This window comes from Colletes gigas, unplaced genomic scaffold, assembly GCF_013123115.1.
Source record: "Colletes gigas isolate AHSC1104 unplaced genomic scaffold, ASM1312311v1 Colletes_gigas_Sc00004, whole genome shotgun sequence".
Classification (NCBI taxonomy): domain Eukaryota; kingdom Metazoa; phylum Arthropoda; class Insecta; order Hymenoptera; family Colletidae; genus Colletes; species Colletes gigas.
Window position 1 is genome coordinate 7,461,062 of NW_025106633.1, and position 20,297 is coordinate 7,481,358.

At 42.0% G+C, this 20,297-nt stretch overlaps 1 protein-coding gene across 6 annotated transcripts in view; it reads right to left on the minus strand.

Annotated features, from left to right (window-relative positions):
* Window positions 1–814: 814 nt before the first annotated feature.
* The window catches only part of LOC122405402 (protein roadkill-like), a 106,499-nt gene continuing 87,016 nt past the window's right edge, over window positions 815–20,297 (minus strand). For 5 of the 6 annotated variants that reach the window (XM_043410108.1, XM_043410109.1, XM_043410107.1 and 2 more), the window contains 7 exons: window positions 17,353–17,497; window positions 6,155–6,276; window positions 5,079–5,230; window positions 4,579–4,718; window positions 4,326–4,503; window positions 3,655–3,976; window positions 815–3,427 (listed from right to left, as the gene is read on the minus strand). In XM_043410108.1, the coding sequence (XP_043266043.1) occupies window positions 3,283–3,427; window positions 3,655–3,976; window positions 4,326–4,503; window positions 4,579–4,718; window positions 5,079–5,230; window positions 6,155–6,276; window positions 17,353–17,430 (1,137 nt within the window). In that variant the 5' untranslated portion in view covers window positions 17,431–17,497 and the 3' untranslated portion in view covers window positions 815–3,282. The remainder of the gene's footprint in view (window positions 3,428–3,654; window positions 3,977–4,325; window positions 4,504–4,578; window positions 4,719–5,078; window positions 5,231–6,154; window positions 6,277–17,352; window positions 17,498–20,297) is intronic. The other variant, XM_043410106.1, reaches the window with a different exon arrangement.

Below are 20,297 nucleotides of genomic sequence, written 5' to 3' on the forward strand. Positions count from 1 at the left end.
CATGTTGGTTGCAAGTTACGCGGGAGAATCGTATTCCCTTTAAACGGCTGAGAATCCGTGGTATCAACTGTACGTATTTTTTAGGCATTAATGCTCGAAGCACCGCCAGCATATCCAGATACCCCGAAACCAACAGATAGAGTAACGCACCAAACTAATCCGGCCTTTCCAATAGTGCATCATCTTTAACGAAACATCTGGTATCGATGACTGCGTGAATTTGTAGATTATTTGTAACCGAGAAATAAATATAAGTTTAAGATTACTTTTTAACGTAACTGAAGGTAATTTTAATCTGAGCCCGATATCATGCTAAAGTTCGATTCAAGGAAATTTATGAAATATCAAGTATAGAACTTGGAAAGAAAAAAGAATTGAAATATACATGCGCGAGACGCGTCGCTGGCAAGGCGTAGTCAGGGGTAATGAAAAATCACGTAAAAGTTCTCATGATTATATAATGAAAATGTCATTTATTTGATGTGGTGCAATGACTTAAAGTAAATGGAAAAATGAACGTTTGTATGAGCTGGGTTCGATGAACAGCAGCCGTGTACTTCGAGAAGCTACCACTGCTGAACTATTCGTTACAAAAAGCTTTCGAGTTTAAATGCAATATACAACGGAAGTGTGTATCAGACAGCAGTGCAGTAGTAGCTATCGCGACACAGACATGCCGATTTTCATGATGAGGTAACACTTGTCTTACTTGTACTTAGTTTATCAAATTATCCAGTCATACGCTCATGTAGATTGGTTCAAAGAATTGTATCTAATATTTTTCGAACTGTCGTACGGATTAATATTAGTTTCGTGCTTATTTTCTTGGTATTTTTTTTTTTTAGGAAAAAGACATTCAACATTACGAGTTTTCATGAGATATTCGCCGCACAGTCCCAAAGATAGAATGGGTAGAATGGACGTAGATTTCACTTGTTCATTTCTTTTTTTCTTCCATCGAATTTTTTTTTAAAATCTGAGCGAGCACGGCCAAAATCTGTTCCTTAAACCGCTTACATTTATTATTTTATTATTTTTCTCCCGTGTTTTATCGTTTCGTTTAAGCTCTAATGATCTATGACTGAAATAAACATCATGTAAAAAACGGTGGAAAATCGTTCCCTAACTATGTTTCTCATAGGATTCTTTTCTTTTCTTTTATCTTTTCTTCTTTTCGTTTTAAATCTCGACGGAAATACACGCGCGACGTGGCCGCGACGCACGCGTACACGCCGGTGCCGAGACCAAAGTGACACAATACGTTCTAATCGTATTAATTTGTTGTTATTACATATTACATTTACTTAAAGCATTGCTAGTGTTTCAAGGAACATGAGTTTAGCACAGTCTGTAAAATAGAATAAATTATAGTTGGTTATTGTACCCTTCATAAATGTATGGTTCCATTCGGTTCAGTTCTTATAAAATACAGTAGATATGTACAGTAAAAATCTTAAAATCGAAAGGGACGCTAGATTTGGGACTGTCCGGATAGCGACCGTTTCTTAAAAGATAAATTCACTGGCTGCCAGGATCGTCAGAAGTTCTAGAAAGGTGTGATACAATTGCGGTAATTACAGTGGTCTTATCACAGAACATGTATGGCATTAATCTTCAATATCATTACTCCTGTATGGTATTTCTCATATTTAAAACATCGGGTAAAGCTAGGTCGGAGGATCAGGAAGCCAGTACAGTACTAAATGATGATTATTGTTTGCCTTCTTGGTTGCCCATAATTCAAGATCATTGACCACACGAATTCGCAATTCATTAATTACATAAAAAACGATTAATATTTTCGCACTATATAATTGACTAACTTTTATTTATACAACTTCTTAAATTCATTCGTTTTCCCTTTTGTTCTCGTTTCAGCGATTCTCATTTTTTTTCTTTTCATTTTATCTCTAATAACTGTGCCATCGACTTTTTAACGCGACCCTCGTAACATCACTAATTAATACATATATCCTGCGCACAAGTACGATAGACATTTCAATAATAATCAACATAAAATTCGATAAATTATGGACAACCCTAAATTTAATACAATAATAATAATAATAATATAATATAATAATATAATAATAATAATTCGAATCTATCACTTCTTCTACTATGCAATACTCAAGAAAACAAAACAAACTGTGCCTAGTGATAAAAGGGACGAGTAAAAGGCCGCATTAAAGGGGGGTGGGGTGGGGGGCGGGGGAAGGGAGGCGCAGGGCGGTATCTGCAGACAAAAATATACAAAAATACGGCACAGATTGCGTAGCATTAATAGTAATCATAGTAGTAGTCGTACATGTTGAGAGAAAGAGATCATAAAAAACACTAACTAGAATCATTTTCTCCGTTCTTGGAAGAGTTTGACGTTCATTTCCTTTTTTTTTTTTCAATATATATATATAACTAAAAATCACTATCGGTAGTAAACATAGTATCTAACTTTTTTCTTCTTGCTCGTTGCACAACGAACAAGCGTGGGACAATCGTTTGATCCATGTTTTCGACAAAGGAACAAAATGTTTTAATCGTCTGGCCGACGTCTATCACAACTTCCTTCGTGCATTGTGTGTGTGTGTGTTCGTGTACGTGTATCGCGTATACAAATGTGTGTGTGTGTGTGTGTACGTGTATGTCGTAGCAATTTCAGCAAGTTTCAATCTCGCCTTGGTCCACTGGCTGCTTTTACATCTTTCTTCAATACGGATGGTTTGCGATCCCCCAAAGCAAATCCACGCGAGACCCTAACGATGCGCATTGACAAATCGCTGACATTTTTTAGTGGCGTTTGTAGAAATGAAAACACACGCTTCCCTCGAACGAGACCGTTGACGACGCACAATGCAAAAAAAAGAGTACCGTTGTCGCGTGTGTCCCTGTTGTCCCAACATCGGTACAAATATTAACCGACAAGTTATCGTTGGTGCTCTCGTTCCCGTCTTAATTTTTCTTTCCGTCGCACGTGCAGTATCCCCACTCCGTTCTGTGATAGACAGTTCTTTTTTTCCAACACCGACGACTCACTGAATTACAAAGGGAGGCGTCTCTCTCTCCGGGTATGAATTTATGCTTGCATTTAGCTTCGAACTGGCCGAACTGGTTGCCCATCCAAGAGCAACCGACCTAGCAATCGGCTCGAAACTGGCGTTATTAGTCACTTCGACGTAGTCTATTTTAAGTGGGCCAGAGGAATGGCGCACTAGGAAACATTTATTTAGAACACTACTCGTATCACTGTACACAAAAAGTCATGAGGGATGCAAAATACTGTTTTCAGCTCTGTTTTACTCGCTTCCTGGGCGGTCCGATAGGAGGTATCTGTTGCGTGGCTAGCGCTCGAAACGCTTCTGCTATAAGATGCGGATGAGAGTTCACCATCGACTTAAAACCCGCTGTATCCATCACGTCCGTCGCGTGTCTGAAACAGAAACGTGCACCGTTCGATAAAAAAACCCCTATCTATCTATTCGTTCGAGACTTACGAAACGTTTCAACGAATGAAGTCGCCAATAGAAGAGACTAAACCAGTAAATTCTATTTCTATCGATTCGATCACGATTATTACGACGAACAAAATTATCCCCGCTCGGGTTCGAACTTTTCTACGTTAGCCGCGGCATCTCCGGTCTTTAAAACAAAACTTACGTATTAATGAAGTCTATGGCTTGCGCCTTGAGTTGATCAGCGCTATGAAGATCAGCAAGAATGAGGATCTCGGCTGCGTTCTCGATGGCTAAACTCGTGCAGAGTGCTTCCTCACACATTACCTTCAGCCTTTCGAGCGCATACTTGTCCGCTGCCGCTAGCAGATCGTCCGCCATTTTCTCTAGATTCGTCGCTTTTCCCGTGTAGATGAATCGCAGCATTTCTCGCAACACCTCGTGCTCCACGTCGGTGATGTCCACGCGATTCTGTTTCCTCTCCTCCATCTCGTGTTCGAACATCGCAGAGAAAACCGGACTTCGTGCTGTATAATAATAAATAAATCGTTAACAATAAGAAAAAAAAATTAACTTTAAAATTAAGATTGTGATACAATTAAAAGAAAAGCGATCGAACGTGACATATAAAAACCCTAGAATTTCACTAATCGTGGAATTGGTGACTTCTCTGTCGAGGAGCTTGCGCGAAGGACCGAGAGATGGCGCGTTATCGAACACAATATGTAACTAGTCTTTAAACTCGATTTTCTTGGAGAATTGAGTCATCGAGGAAGATTTTACTTTACATATTCGACTTATTTTCGCATGAAAAGTCACTTTTCTTTCGATGTGTCCCTTGAATGCGCCACCTATCGTTGTGGTTTGTAAACTTACCCGCTAGTATGGCTTTGTGCGCCTGAAACTCCCTCCCGCAGACCGTCAGCGTGACGTCGCTAAATTTTTGGTTTTCGAAAAGCAGACCGAGATCGTCGGACAGCCGGCATTCCGGGACTTTGAATTGTATAGTGTTGCTTTGTCCGGAAATGTTCACGCTGTCCGCCACCACGCTAACCTGCAACGATTCCCCGCGTTATAAATCTCGCTCACGGAACGGTGAGCAAAGACGAGTATTAAACAATTAACATACAAAGGTATATACCTCACAGAATATCGTGAGTTTATCGTCGGGCAGGAGTCCGTTCGCCTCGTCTAAAAGGAAATCTCTCCTAATGAACTTCTTGAAACCCCAATCTTTACCTTGGACGAACCTATAAGCACGTTGGCTCTCTGGAAGCATACAAATTGCAACGTTTTATTACTCACGACAAACGCGGAAACATTTGTAAAAAAAAAAGAAACTGGTTTAAGCACTCGATCGAACGATCTTAGTTTCCCAGCACTGTTGCCAACCCCTTTGAATTTCATAAAAGTTTCCACGATAAAAGAAAAAAAAAATGAATTCTTTTCAATATTCTGACGATCCACGAGGCGGCGAATGGATCAGGTTACGCTTAATGAAGACTGTGTAAATGTCATAGGTTAACATTAGATACTTTAGTTTAGTTAGTAAAGTGATATATGCAAATATAATAATATTTAAGATATATTTAAGCTATCGACGAAATTTTTTAAAATGATCGAACTTACCCATTGCTTTGGTCTCTTCCCTTTTGGCATTAAGAATAGAAAATTTGAACTTTGCTCTGACTTCGGATTTGTTGCACGAAACGAGAAGGAGATACAGAGACAGGTAGTCTTTGCTCTCCTCGTCCAGACCCTTAGGATTCACTCTTAGGCACCTAAAATCAATTACCGGGTTTACAGATCTACCATACATCCTTTGCATTCGCATTTTATTTTGTTCTTTTTTCTTCAAGAGCAACCAGATAAAACATGTACCAGGAATCGAACAGAAATATTTTGAAAACATTTTTTGACTTAATAAGAAACATACTACTGCTTGCTTGAAGAAAAGTCATAGTGTTGCGTAATTAGACTTAGGCAATGTCGGTTAATGTTTAATGTCAAACGTAGTACTACGTGAGGTACAAATCGTTCAACGTAGTACTACGTGAGGTAATATGTTGTTCAACGTAGTACTACGTGAGGGAATATGTTGTTCAACGTAGTACTACGTGGGAGTATATATTGGTCAACGTAGTACTACGTGGGAGTATATGTTATTCAACGTCGTACTACGTGAGGTATATGTTGATCAACGTAGTACTACGTGGGAGTATATATTGATCAACGTAGTACTACGTGAGGTATATGTTGATCAACGTAGTACTACGTGGGAGTATATATTGATCAACGTAGTACTACGTGGGGGTATATATTGTTCGACGTAGTACTACGTGAGGTATAAGTTGTTCAACGTAGTACTACGTGAGGTATAAGTTGTTCAACGTAGTACTACGTGAGGTATAAGTTGTTCAACGTAGTACTACGTGACGAACAATATCGTACGGAAATTATAAGCAATTATATTTAGATAATATTTCTAATGCAAAAATAAATGAAATTGATGAAAATGTTGAAATCGTTATAAATGTTAAATATACTGAATTCGTAAGAAGATTCGTAAAACTTTGAAGCGATAGAACCAAACAGTTAGTATGCAGTGCAAAGAATTTTAAACAATACTTCTGAATAGTTTCAACGATATTGTTCGATAGAAAAAATTCTGTGCTAGTAAATGGATTTAATTTTTGGGATCTTACCATTTTAATTTATCGTTGGCCCCTGCTGAGAAGGTGGACGACTTTAGTACTTCCCCCATTTCCTCCCGGCAAAAGCTGAAGTTATTTATCGTCCACATGTAGCTGAACTTAACCACCTTCACCTGTGCACATAAGACCTTCAAATGCAACACCACGTCAGAGTATGTCCCGTGGAAATTAGCTTAAACTTATCTACACGCTAAGGGCTACGCGAGCATTTCTCGGTGAAACGTTTTCACAGAAATGTCTTCGTCCCAAATATTTCACGAAATATTTGAATATCCAAAAACCTATAAATTCATAGCGTTCACCTAAGAAAATATTTATTTTCAATTTTCGAAATTAGAAATCAATGGCCAATATAAAATTCACACCGTGTACGCATAATTATAGTTTATATAAATATTTATTAATTTATTCGAACCTAACCTGAAAATCTAGCAATGCGCGCCGAGGTGGGGGTCGATCATTTTGGGTACGCTTGCTCAGCTAAGGGGGACGAACAAGATCAATAACTTAACGCGAGTTACGCTTACGATATGATCGTGTGCAAACTCCTTAAAAAAATTGAAACCAAGTTTCGTCTCGAAACGAGTCTCTCGATCGTAATATCGGTTATTATTTTTCGGACCATGGTTGCAAACATTCGAAACAGCACGACGCGAGATACACCACGTTATTCTTATCGTTCGCGATTGAGAAGACCTTCCACGAGAAACGTTATGTCGTTTGCTTTCAGTAACAGAATCGTCCTCGCGCTGTTTACGAAACACGTGTGACGACGAGCAGCGCGCGATCTATATACATACAGCGCCGCTCGCTCGAAATAGCTTCACCGTACTAATACCACCGAATCGTACACATTTGTACAGAAACCCATCCCTGGACATTTTTCATGATATACAAATCGAAAGTTAATGCTAACCATTTCGCTATTGTACGGATAGCCTTTCTTGCTAGAGGTGACACTTCTTTTTCGACGGTGTCTCCTACGCCTTGATAGATTTAACATTTGCGGAGTTAATATGCTGTTTCGACGGTGACGATGACATCCCACCGGCGGGTCAAACGGTATATCCATTTGACATTAATTTAAATAAACGACGAAAGGGAAACGGTATTTTTGACAGTGGAATTTATCAATTTGGTGCCCTTCGAAAAATTTAGTTTACATGGAGGGACGCTCGACCGTCCTGAAACGTGACGATGCACGCGTCGATATTTCCAGCCTATCGATCTCTATATCGGGTGTTGCGATTCGAACCGCTGTTCGATGCTGATTTTGCTCGCAAACACGGTCGACCAAAATCCCCGTATGTCGAAACGTTTAACTAGCCCGGTTTCATATCTCCAAACTAACAGAACTTTTCACAAACTCTAAACGATAATGGTTTTCGTAAAGAATTATCTAATCTGCCGGACGATCGCAAGCAAAAGACAGCTGCGTTTCCCAAATCGTTTCAGAGAAATTCTGTGCCCGACGGCGGACAGGCGTGGTGGGGACGGAGGGGAAGACGAAGATAAGCAACGAGGAGGAGGAGGAGGAAGAGGATGACGAGGTCGAGCCCCCAGAAGTCAACGATCTCTGACGCCACGCTGTGCACGACCTTGGCGAACGAAGCAGAGCCCGGAGCCAAATCTATTTGTCTAGTTCGCCTCCTGGTGAACCGCCCTTATCGCGATCCACGTACACGCGTACGTCAATTTAAATGGCTTCTACGAGGTTAACATAATTTTCGTTCCTGTTCGCGACTATCGAGAGATTTTTAATTGATTTTAAAATTTGACCGGACCAATGACGGGTCAATAACTTTTCCAACGTCACCAAGGAATCGATGACTCGCCGGAAAGTCGAGTACAAAGTTTCAAGCCGGGGCGAGATTTTAATTGCCATCATGGCGACGAAATAGTCTGCCACGGCGTGACACCAGGGGTCGCTCGACTCGGATCGCGCCGCTGATTTTCCCTTAATCCGGCAAATTTTCCATTGTTCGCGTTAATTAATCGCTCGCGGCAGCCCGAGAAGGAAAAACAAGCGTCAGGGGGACAGATAATCGATTTCGACACGCGCCGTAATTAATTAAGAGTTTCATTGCGAACCAATGCACCGTGAAGCTGATTCGTTTCGAAACTGCTGAGGTCTCCCCCCACTCTCGATTAAAAACATCGAACGATAAACCGACACAATGGGGACACACTTCCTGAAACGTGTTTAAAACCCAAGGAATCAATTTGTCGATATTCCGAACGCGAATAAAAATTAATCGATTTAAATTTTATTTATTCCGTTCGGAATTATAATTATAAATTTAACTTTTCCTTATTTCCTATCTTTGAGAATACAAATTACTATTTTACGTTTACGATGCCCAAGTAAAACGGAAACTTCGCGTTGCAAAGAACAACGTTTGAATTCGTTAATTTGGAAAGTTCGTCCCGGGTAGCCTGGCGCTATGAATTCTCGCGGAAAATGCGAAACAGCGATTCCTGAAAGAGAAAACTTATCCTCCCTTCACAATGCTCGAGCTTAAGATGTAAGGAATCGATACAAAGGGAAGCGTGAGAAACGTCAGCAAGGCACAACGACCCTGGAAGAAGTGAAAGTCTCTTCTCTCTCTTTGATCGCTTTTTCGCTTGGAACAATATAGCTTATGGCGCGGTATAAATTAAACGACACTCGCCGGGGACGCCTCTGGCGCTCGTTAGAGCTAATGCGTCCTTAATCTCTGTACGTTGTATCGATTGCCACCTTCGGGCATCTGTAACGACGTCACGGCGCGAACCATCGTTTCTTATAATTGTTCCTACGTTACAGAGGCCACGGACACGGTTGCTTATTACTGCAACAAATTCTGGACGCTTATTTAAAAACACTTTTCAGCCATTTCTGGCCCCGATTTTCAAGAACCGTTTGAAACAATTTATTATTAATTTGTATCTTTAACCTCTTCAGGGACAATTTTTTTTTTATTTTTTTTGGGGTCTATTTATTATTGACAGTAACTATAATTATAAAAAAAAAAACTAAACGTCCACGTTATAAATTATAATACTAGAAACCGTGTACAGACAATCAAAAAGGTAAATTAAGCTGTTTTGTAGAGTTCAATAAATACTGATTTTATAACAAATTCCCGATGATAACCGAAGGAGCAATAAATTTATTCGAACTACCTTTTCGAAGGTTCCTCTATGATCTACAAAGTACTTTAAAACAGTAATAATTCAAAGTAGAGCTCGCTAAATTTAACAAGATTCTCGAGGTAGTGGCTCGAACGCGGAGGAACGAGTGCAGAGGATGAGACCAGAAGATTAAACTATATCGTTCCTGTCTATAGCCTAGCTACTACCATAGACGTGGTACACGAGTAGACCTCACATCCAATGTATTTTTTCGGTCCATTTCTCTGGGGCCCCATTACCATTTTCGTGTCACTAGCAACGTTACCAACAGGTAAAGAAATGAACACAAGAGGAAGTGAGATAGAAAATGAAATTACATATTTTCGGTAAAGAATTTTTATCTCGAAACTGCGTAGGAATTCGTGGGTATGTCTGTTCACCAAAAATGATTGTAATTGACCCTTGCAAACGAAAATAATTTTTTTAGAACGATTTGAAATTTTTTAATTTTGTCGAAAAATTTCACATCTACTCGAATTTTTTTCTCGAAAGTGGGTAGGATTTCGGGGGTAAGTCTATTGACCAAAAATGATTGAAATAGACCCCTGTAACTAAAAATAATTTTTTTAGAACGATTTGAAATTTTTGAATTTTGTCGAAAAATTTCAAGCCTACTCGAATTTTTTTCTGGAAAGTGGGTAGGATTTCGGGGGTAAGTCTATTGACCAAAAATGATTGAAATAGACCCCTGTAACTAAAAATAATTTTTTTAGAACGATTTCAAATTTTTGAATTTTGTCGAAAAATTTCACACCTACTCGAATTTTTTTCTCGAAAGTGGGTAGGATTTCGGGGATAAGTCTACTGACCAAAAATGATTGAAATAGACCCCTGTAACTAAAAATAATTTTTTTAGAACGATTTCAAATTTTTGAATTTTGTCGAAAAATTTCACACCTACTCGAATTTTTTTCTCGAAAGTGGGTAGGATTTCGGGGGTAAGTCTATTGACCAAAAATGATTGAAATAGACCCCTGTAACTAAAAATAATTTTTTTAGAACGATTTGAAAATTTTATTTTCGTCGAAAAATTTAGGCTCCTCAGGTTAGTATGGCAGTCAGATTGGACCACGAAAGTCCATGAAGTGTAAGTCTATCCTTTTGAAAGACGTAAGACTATAATTGGATGGCAAGGATTATTTAATTTGTCAAGCTATTAATCTCTTAATTGTTCCGACGAAAGAAAAATAATGCGAGGATATATCAGGCATCCTGATTAACACGTGTTCAATACTGTGGAATCGTAAGGAAATACCCGGTATCCTGATTACCACGTGTGCAGAAATGGCGTATCGCGGACGGTTTTTTATTTGGCGATCCGGTTTCAAGCATGCTGCCACGATTCCACGAATGCTTCTTATTTAAAGTATATATTTTTGTTACGCAGTTTTTATTTTTCTTTCGACCCAGCCCATTAATTCCTTACAATAATAATACGATGGTTCGGATGGCCCGCGGCTATATGACACTATCTATGGTGTCGATTGGCGATGGTGACGGCACCATACGCTTTTCGAGGAAAGTGCAACGTGGTCAACACACAAATCTACATGCACCGGACGTATTGCTTTTCATATCTGCTTTATTTTGCTCGTATCTCTTCTTTTCTAATAAATAGCAGTGCACATATTATGGGAGTTGAGTTATTCTACCCTGAACGTAATATTTTGTCTTTCGTCGTATGGAAAATTTTCAGACCACCCCGCCATTTTCGACCAATCGAAACCGAAGCTGTCAAGCAGGAAACCGTTTCGTTCGCCGTGGAATTCCTGCCTACATCTAGACAAGCCGTACGGAACAGCTGAAAAGAACCTCGACGGTGTTCACGTGCGCGAAGCGGGTTCGATGATCCTCACTTCGGCGTGACCTTCGCGCATCGGAAGCTTAAGGTCAACACTCGCATCGAAACAGGTAGGAGGCGGCTATCTCAGAGGTTCAACGCACGCCTGGTACGTGTAATCTCGTAACCAGTTACGTCTTACACGACCGCGCTACGCAGTCGGAAAATTGTTTCCTGGATTCGGTTTCGCTGCTGCGCGCCGCCACAACCCCATGCGGCCATACTTTGAAACGTTACGAATCAGGATTATTCCAGAGCCGTAAAGAAGATGGACAACGACGAAAATCTAATTGGAGAGTTTGGCGAATTACGTGTACCGAATTAATTGTGAAATTTATTCTTTTCTATTTGCAGCACTTACAAATGCGTGTAAAAATTAAATAATAAAGTAAAAAATATTGATAAAAATTGCAACGTTCTTTTAGTGACACGATAATAGAATACGGAGTCTCGAATAACAAGGTCATACACAGTTTACTATGTTTTCCATTTTTATATCGACCCCGGGGGGTCTCTAATTGCACGGTTTCCAATAACACAGGACCAACTGACCGCGTTATTCGAGGGTCTGGGCTTATACTATCGTGTACTATTGCAAACTATCGAACCACCTTTTTCCAACACCTTGTGCACGGCGTGGCTACGTGCAAAATTTGGGCCGAATCGGTGACCCGAATGTCGCGGGATTCCCTCGTTAGTTTTACGTCATCTTTCGGTCTCTCGATATCTAAAATAAGCCTCCATGGGCTACTTCTTCGTGATAGAACAGCAAAGGTGTCGAATCGCAGAGAACAAAACTTCGTAGAGGAGAAACGAACCCACCGAACTAAGAATTTCAACAGACAAGACAAATAAAATTTATCGTACACCTCGAACAAATTATGATTTTGAATTGGGGGCAAAAACAGAAAAAAAAAATTTTAAAAGTTTCCCTCCTCCCCCATAAAAGGAAAAATTTCTGCCCCAACAAATTTGCATTTGTTTAACTTTAACTTCGCTATTTTATTTTCAACTATTTCCATATCTTTGTGTTCTGGTATAAACAAACACTTTTCATCAATAATTATAAAAACAGTGATACGTCGAGAGAATTTTGGAGGTTAAGTCATCGGCCCTACTTCCTCTGGTTTGGACAGGAGTATGGAAAATGGTGGCAGCAACAATCATCAAAACAATGGCGTTCGCGTGTCCCGAAGGAGCTGCTTGGACAGAGCAGCATTATTTTCCGAATCTAATTCCGTATCCACCACGTAATAGTACGTGTTGGAGTTGGTCCAAGTCAGCCTACACGTTTGATTGATCCCCTCGAATGCGAGTTCGTGTGTATTCCTTTCGTTAACCGGGATCACGTGACACGCGCAGCGACCCCCTATCCGTTACGTCAGATTTGCGCAAGAGGGCGCTAGATAGAGCTAGAAAAATTCGTTCGACGAATTAAAAATGGTCAAATATCCCCAACAAAAATCTTTATTTATTCAAACAAACAGATAACGATTTGTCACGTATTTGTAATAGAAATAGCGTTAATAAATTTCCCTGTTATTTTTATAAAAAGAATAAGTGTTAAAAGCTTTCGAGTGGCCCTGATTCGATGGTTCGGGACTGTAATAAACAGATGTTAACAGGATTCCAAGCGACTGGTAATGGCAAAAAAAAAAAGGAAAGAGTTGCCAGCTACCGATCTCTAGATACTGTTAATCGATACCGGTGTACTGTTAAGCAAAGTAGGTGGAAGAAGAATATCGATATGATTCGTTCGTTTCCTTGGAACGAGGCAACGAGGAACCAGAGGTGTACCGGTCGATGGCCCCGGAGTCGTTCAACCCGCGATGATCGACCATAATCGTCCTTGAATCGTGCGTTTCATGAACGAGATAGGTCAAAGATCGGTATGTCGTCGAACACGCCGCCGGAGCGTGTTATTTCACCTGCCAGACGTTCGCTCGAAAATAAACAAATTTCTATTTACGGGGTATATTAAAAATTTGTCCGGCTATTAGGCTTTCGTCGAATAACAAAGTATTCTATTTTATTTATTTAGAGACCTACATTTTCAGTTAGGATACGAATCACCGATCTTTCCATCCCACGCTCAGAAAATTGAGCTACAAGGTCGTGTTATTTCTCATTGCACTAATAAAACGGAGCTGTGTAAAGCAAAAGTCGTAATTTGTTGCGTAAGAAGCAGTTTGGTGGCCGGGAAAGGACAAGAAGCTCCACGGGAGCTTCGATTGCGCGACGATGACCTTGCTGTTGCATAGGTTGATGTAACCTACGTGTCACATGGCAAGTTAATCTTGCGTGACTGGCGAGTCCAAATTACATACCGCGATCGTACACGGTGTTCGAATACGGTGGAGATTCGAAATGAAAACCGGGGAATGGAATATTGCTGATACGATAAGACACGAACAAAACGAACAGTGAAAGAATTTCGAGACTTTCGATAATGCAGTTTGATGCAGGAAAATAAATTTCTCGAAACGCCAGCATGAAACGAGAGAACAATATTGCCGATTGAGTAGTCGTTTCTGAAGACCCTGAAGTGGGATCTCGAAAACGCGGCGATGATGAATGCCCCGCAGCCTCTTCCGTTTCCGTTTAAGTGCCATTTAAGCGTTTCAACGAATTCACAAGCACCGATATAGCGGACCGGTCGAATCCCCACCGGCCTGAGAGCTTCTGCAGAATGTTATTTCATCTCGAAATAGACCGAAAGTCTCGCCGATGAACTGTCTCTGCGTGTAGAACCAAACTCGATACGCCCTCTTTAATCCAAACCGCAGAAGAAACTCTTCGATCCGACGTCCACTCGAGGCCATCGTTCCGTCTTTCGAGTCCTGCTGGCGGATTGGCATTTCGTAAAAGCATTCTCAACGCTTCGAGCCTCGTATTTCGTATCTCAAATGCCCCAAGATGTTTGTTCACTTTAACTATTTCGCGTGGAGGGAACGAGGGATAAGGTTAAATCAAATATTCTGTCGGATGAATAAATCTAACCTTAAAGCAATACAGTGGCGATTCTTAAAACGAACCCCAGACGTAATTCCTTGTAATTGGGGGGCCCCCCCCCTTGGAGCCAGTGAAGCATGAAAGACGATACGCGCTGGGGTGACGATGACGGCGACGATTTGTATAAGAGACAATGCTTTTTTTCTCATTCTCGCTCGCTGTCCTTTTCCTCGGTTGTCTTCTACGAACGGCGATGAAAAAAAAAAACGAGGCAACTCCGAGGCTCAAGGATATCGCTGTCTATAAATAGCTGCCGGTGTCAAATTTCGTCTCGGCTGAAAGATGAACAGGTCAACCCCGGGAATCATTACTGTACCAGTAACGGGAACACAGCTAGCATAGGAAACCAATAATTAATAACGATGCAAGAAAATATCAGACCGGCATTTAGAAGCGTACCGTCTTGACCGGTCTGTACAGTAGCAGCGTGTCGAAAGGGTTAAAACTTAAAACGTTGCAACGAAACGTCTCGTTATCCGGTTCCGTGACCCCCGACAGTCCGTCCACGTCGACCAGGCACAAAGTGCACGTCGGTTGGAACGCGGGGAAGCAGGCACGGAGAGGTTCATCGTCTCCGGGTGTTTCCGTATAGAAGAAAACACGGGCCGAGCGAGAAGGAAGAAGAAGACCCGGTCGACGCCCCCGGGAGTCGTTCAACCCGTTGCCGGCGGTCGTCGACGATCGGCCTTGAATCACCCGTGCCCGTTTACGGGAGCGGTGCGCGCACGGGTTCAAGCATCAGACCAAGTCGAGACTTCCGGTAGGATCCTGGACACGGTGCTCGAGCACCAGTCCACCTAGAGGTAAACGATCCCGCCCAGGGAATCTATCGCGCGATACTACCTGGCGTAAATGTTCCCAGAGACACGATCAGAGTGTGCCTCGTCCCTTCGTGAGATCTTAATTTCATCGCGCGCGATGGCGCCTCGACTTTGTCCGCGGCCCGTTCGAATGGAACACGCGCCCCGAGATAACGACGTGGAAATGAATGGCAACGAGTGATAATGGCCATTAGCGTGGCTCGCGTGGAGCGGCCCAGGTAACGATAACGTCGACGATCGAAACGCTGAATGGACACTGATCCACGGGGACTGAACTTGTGCACGAAGAATTTACTAACTTTTAACGTTTTGGCTGTCGAACGCTCGTCAAATTTTTTACGAAATCAAATAATTTGTTTTTTCGATTGGTATTTTTTGTAACCTTATTCTCACTGTTCGCTACTTTAAAGAAGGATAATAATATTTCTCCTCGAATTAACATTCTTTAAAAACAATGTTGCCTTTCGCATAGAAGATTTTTAGAACGCATAGTGTCTGGGTGCAAACGAGAAGCTCAAAGACCCCCACGGATCGACCTAACAGTTATTATTCATGTACCGTCGGTACCGACGGAGACTACCTGGAACCGCAGTCTTTCTGTTTCACCGATCACAGAGTTCTAATCATAGTTATCAGAACTCGACATACTGAGCCTATTAAATGCTGTATAATAACAAAGCTGCAAGGGTGTGCGTATAGGGGTTGAAATTACACTTGCAACTGACCTACGATAATTACCACCTTTCCAAGATTCAATAACAAACAGAACCTGGTCGAATTGTGGCGTGTGACACCGTAATATTCTGACGAGTAAAACGATTCATGATTAATTCAACCCGTCAACGTCTGAAGTTCGAGAAATACACACGGGACAAAAGAAACGATCTAGAATGTAAATTATTCCCATCGACTCTCGCCGATCAAAAGTTCACAAGCTGCTGGTTAAACAATTTTTTAAATAATATTCTTTTAAATGTCAACTTTCTCCCACCTGTCCCACGAGTTGTCACAGGCTACGCGGTCCAGCCTGCGACAACCCGAAAGGGAGGTAGTCGATGTGGCGGTAAAATTTTCGAGGGAAAACGAGCTACGACCATGGTCTTTCATCGTGTCCCACGATTGCCGCGAGTTACGACAGGATCCCGGCGGCGACGGTGCGCGCGATCGCTGGCACCGAGCTCCGCGCTGCTGACGAAGCGAAATCGGCGTGCATTACGAAAGTTAACTGGAGCACGAATCGACTTTCGATTCGGTGGTAAGAGGCCCCCGGGAGCGTGCGCGCGCTGCCCTGAAAACCGAGAGTGCTCTCTTTGAGAGAAGATCGCGCGCGGCCCGGGTTTCTCTTAATATCCCGACCTAACAAGCAGATCGTAATCTTTCCCGCGAATTGCGCCTCCTGCGTTGCGTAAACAACGCGGCCAAGGATCTTTTTCAGGCGGCTTGGCCATCCTGAGCCGATCAGACGTCGGATGAGCCTGCAGAGACTCTCCCAGGGACGGACAATTATTGGTACACAAACGATTTTTTTTTTTTTGCAAGATATAATCTAGGGAATATACATAGTGGATGATGAAACTTCTGATACCTAAAGTCGCGACTAGTTGTAATTGCATAATAAATAATTATCTCGTGATCCGCTCGAAGGGTCCATTTTGTCCGTTTAATAGGCGTTAAAACTGGCAGAGAGACGTCGAGAGACGGATGGGGGGTAAGGGCGACCGGGATAGTTGACGAAAGGCTGAAGGGAGGTGGCGAATTTTCCTGGGAAAGTCGCCCAAACATTTCTACGGCCAAGTCGGAGAATCCGTGAGGGACGAGAGGGGCGAGATATCTAGTTGCAGGTCATTCGCATCGCGAGGGGACGAGCAGTAAAAATAGAACGAGAGCGCCAGGAGCGCGTGCTCTCACGCGCCGCGACGAGGATGATATCAACGAAGACGACGACGACGAAATCGACGACGAGCACGAGGACCGACGTTTTCGTTTGTGTAACTTCGTAGGGGCCAGTGACACGCGTCGGGCTCGTAACACTCGTCTCTCGCGCTTCCGCGAAATTATTTTCGAAACTGGCGCTGTTTCCCGCCAAAAACTTGCGTCGTCCATGTCCGCGATCTTAGAAAAAAAAGACCAACTTCCCGGAGATCCTTGCAGCGAAAACAAAACACTGATCAACGAATTTTCGAATTACCATATTTCTAATTTTGGATTTAAATTTGGATTTTTATTATTACCGGAGGAAACGATTAATTTCGTTTTTGTTTGCTTCTCAGTCGTTAAACCGCCGATTAGGTTATGCGGAAACCGATTCGGAGCTGGTTCAGAGGACAATAGGCGTTACGTACCTGCGTGTAACACCAGTTCTCGGCAACGGGGGTGTTCACTTCCGGTGGTGGAGGGCTCGGTACGCGGCTTACTGCCATACTACTGCTGCTGTGCAAGTTCGAGCTGACCCGCGACGTTTGAGGCGCACAGTCGCTCACCGCAAGTCTGGAACATTCGAAACATAAAAAAAAGTTAGAGGTTATGTCACCCACTAAAACAACTGGCGCAACGTTTGAATTCGATCCGTTGCAAATTATATTTCACTCGACGTCCAGATAAAAATTCCTTTGATTCTTTGTAAACGAAGGTCATCCACGGTTGATCGACCCACACGTGAACAAGCGTCTAACGCTCAGAGGGAACGGAAGAGAGGGGTAACAGGGAGGCACGACTCGCTCGATGCGAAGAAAAGGGTGGACGAAGGAGGGATGAGAACGGAGAAAGACGGACATGCGAGTGAACGAAGAGAGGGGAGGGGGGCAAGCGGAGAGGGGAAGAGGAAGAAAGAAAAGAAGCATGAAAGAAGAAGGGTATGCAGGGCACGCGATGGTGCTCACGTGCGCCAAGTACGGAACTACTCGAGCATCATCGAGTCGAGTACATTAGCCCCGCAGGTTCATCGGACCTGCATGCCTCGCTTCTGGGCTGTTAAGGAAAACCGTGACTGCTGTCGCTTCTTGTCCTAATCCTTTAACCCTTATCGGCGGAGTCAATCGATACACGTTAACGCGATAAACCTTGGAGGGGGATGGTTTGACCGAGTCGGTTAGTCTTTCGATTCTTGGACGTCCGGAGAGACCCTCGAACACTTAATCGACCGTTGATTAGCCTGCTGAACTGGCCGCTAGTGGGTCTCCTATGACAAAGGGTGCATGCACTTTTCATATCTATCTCTCGTTCTCTTGTTAAGCCTTTCTACTCGATAACTATGTCAACGTTTCGTTTCGTCGTCTTTATAATTAAATGCAGAATTATTTAGGATTGTGTACTTTGTGTTCTTACGTTTAATGTCAAACGTAGTACTACGTGATGTAATATGTTGTTCAACGTAATACTACGTGAGGTATAAATTGTTCAACGTAGTACTACGTGAGGTAATATGTTGTTCAACGTAGTACTACGTAAGGTAATATGTTGTTCAACGTAGTACTACGTGAAGTATATATTGTTCGACGTAGTACATACTACGTGAAGTATATATTGCTCGACGTAGTACTACGTGAGGTATGTGTTGTTCAACGTAGTACTACGTGGAGTATATATTGTTCAACGTAGTACTACGTGGAGTATATATTGTTCAACGTAGTACTACGTAAGGTAATATGTTGTTCAACGTAGTACTACGTAAGGTAATGTGTTGTTCAACGTATTACTACGTAAGGTAATATGTTCCTCAACGTAGTACTACGTGAAGTATATATTGCTCGACGTAGTACTACGTGAAGTATATATTGTTCAACGTAGTACTACGTGAATGCCTTTCTACTTGATAACTATATCAACATTTTGTTTCATCTCTATAATTAAATGCAGAATTATTTGAGGTTATGTTTTTTGTGTTGGAATGGGGCATTTATTATACACGAATATTTATATACTACAATTTAATGGTAAGAGCAAACAGTTGTTGAATACTTTGGTTTTTTTATACCTGAGCGAACGAAATATAATAAATAAAAAATTGGATCTCTTTTCACACAATGAACTCGGTTCCCGTACCCTTCGAAACGTGACGATCGTGCGCCGTTGACAAAGGTGTTTGTGAGTGCTTATGACACCGGATGTGTTAATACCAGTGTTTATCCCCTTCCAAAGGATAACACTTCCGTTTACGCATGCCCTCTAAGACAACGAGGTATAGAGGTGAACTACATACGGTTAAATTGCGGTTCGAGCGACCAAACGGAAAAAATATATTTCGCGCGCGTACACGGTTAACCGCGATACTTGAATATACGTCCGTTTCGATAAGGAATTCGAGGAAGCTTAATTCTAGTTTTAATTACAAATAATTCTCTTCGACATGTTCTTTTAATTAAAATATTTTCGGGTTCTCTTCGGTATGTGTGATAATATGGGATCTTGGTATAATACAGAATTCACATTAATAGAGAAATTATAAAAATTATAGATAGTTTGAATGGTGCAGGATATTTGTAATTATTTAAATCTTTGGTCGTAGGTATATTTACCACTTCGATTTACGATAAGATAGAGATCTCCATTTCCGCGAGATAAATCGAGCCTCCCCTTTCACTTCCCATTGCACAGCAAGAGTAGACGACCAGATAAGAGAAATCACGATATTATGTTGCTTTTGCCGGGCAAACGCGTCGAAATGAAAGAAAAATGGGGAAAAAATTTTTATCCAGCCCGGTGAAAGACAATCCGAGAAAGTAAATACATTTTCCCCCGGAGTGGTGCACTGATAGACAAATGAGGAAACTTTCGCGGCAGCGAATTGCTTTTACCCGTCTCGCCTTTTCGTTCGCTCGCAAATTTAACGCGTTATAGAGCCAGTTTTCGAAGAAACTTTCTAACAATCTACCGCTCGACACACGAATTTATATCAGCGAACCGCCTATTTGTCATCCAACCTAAAAACCAAACCGATCCCACGAACGCCTGACACCAGCGACTTTAAAGGGCAACGTGTACGCGTCACTTTCTCCTAAATCCAGACCACCCGTAAAATTGCACGAATAACCCTACCCGAACGCGATACACATTCATTAAATCTCTTGTACGTCAGCGTATTAACGGGCGCCATTTACGCAAGCTCCCACCTCCTCTCTCCCAGTTCACGTCGAGTGCTCTAACTTTCACTTACACGTTACTCCCACGTCGTCTCTGCGCTAGATACAGTCGGAACACCGTCGAGCATACGGGAGAAGAGTCGCTATACGGGACGCTAGCGAGTCCCCAGCGACATTTTGCCAAGAGAAAGATAAACGGTTCTATCGTG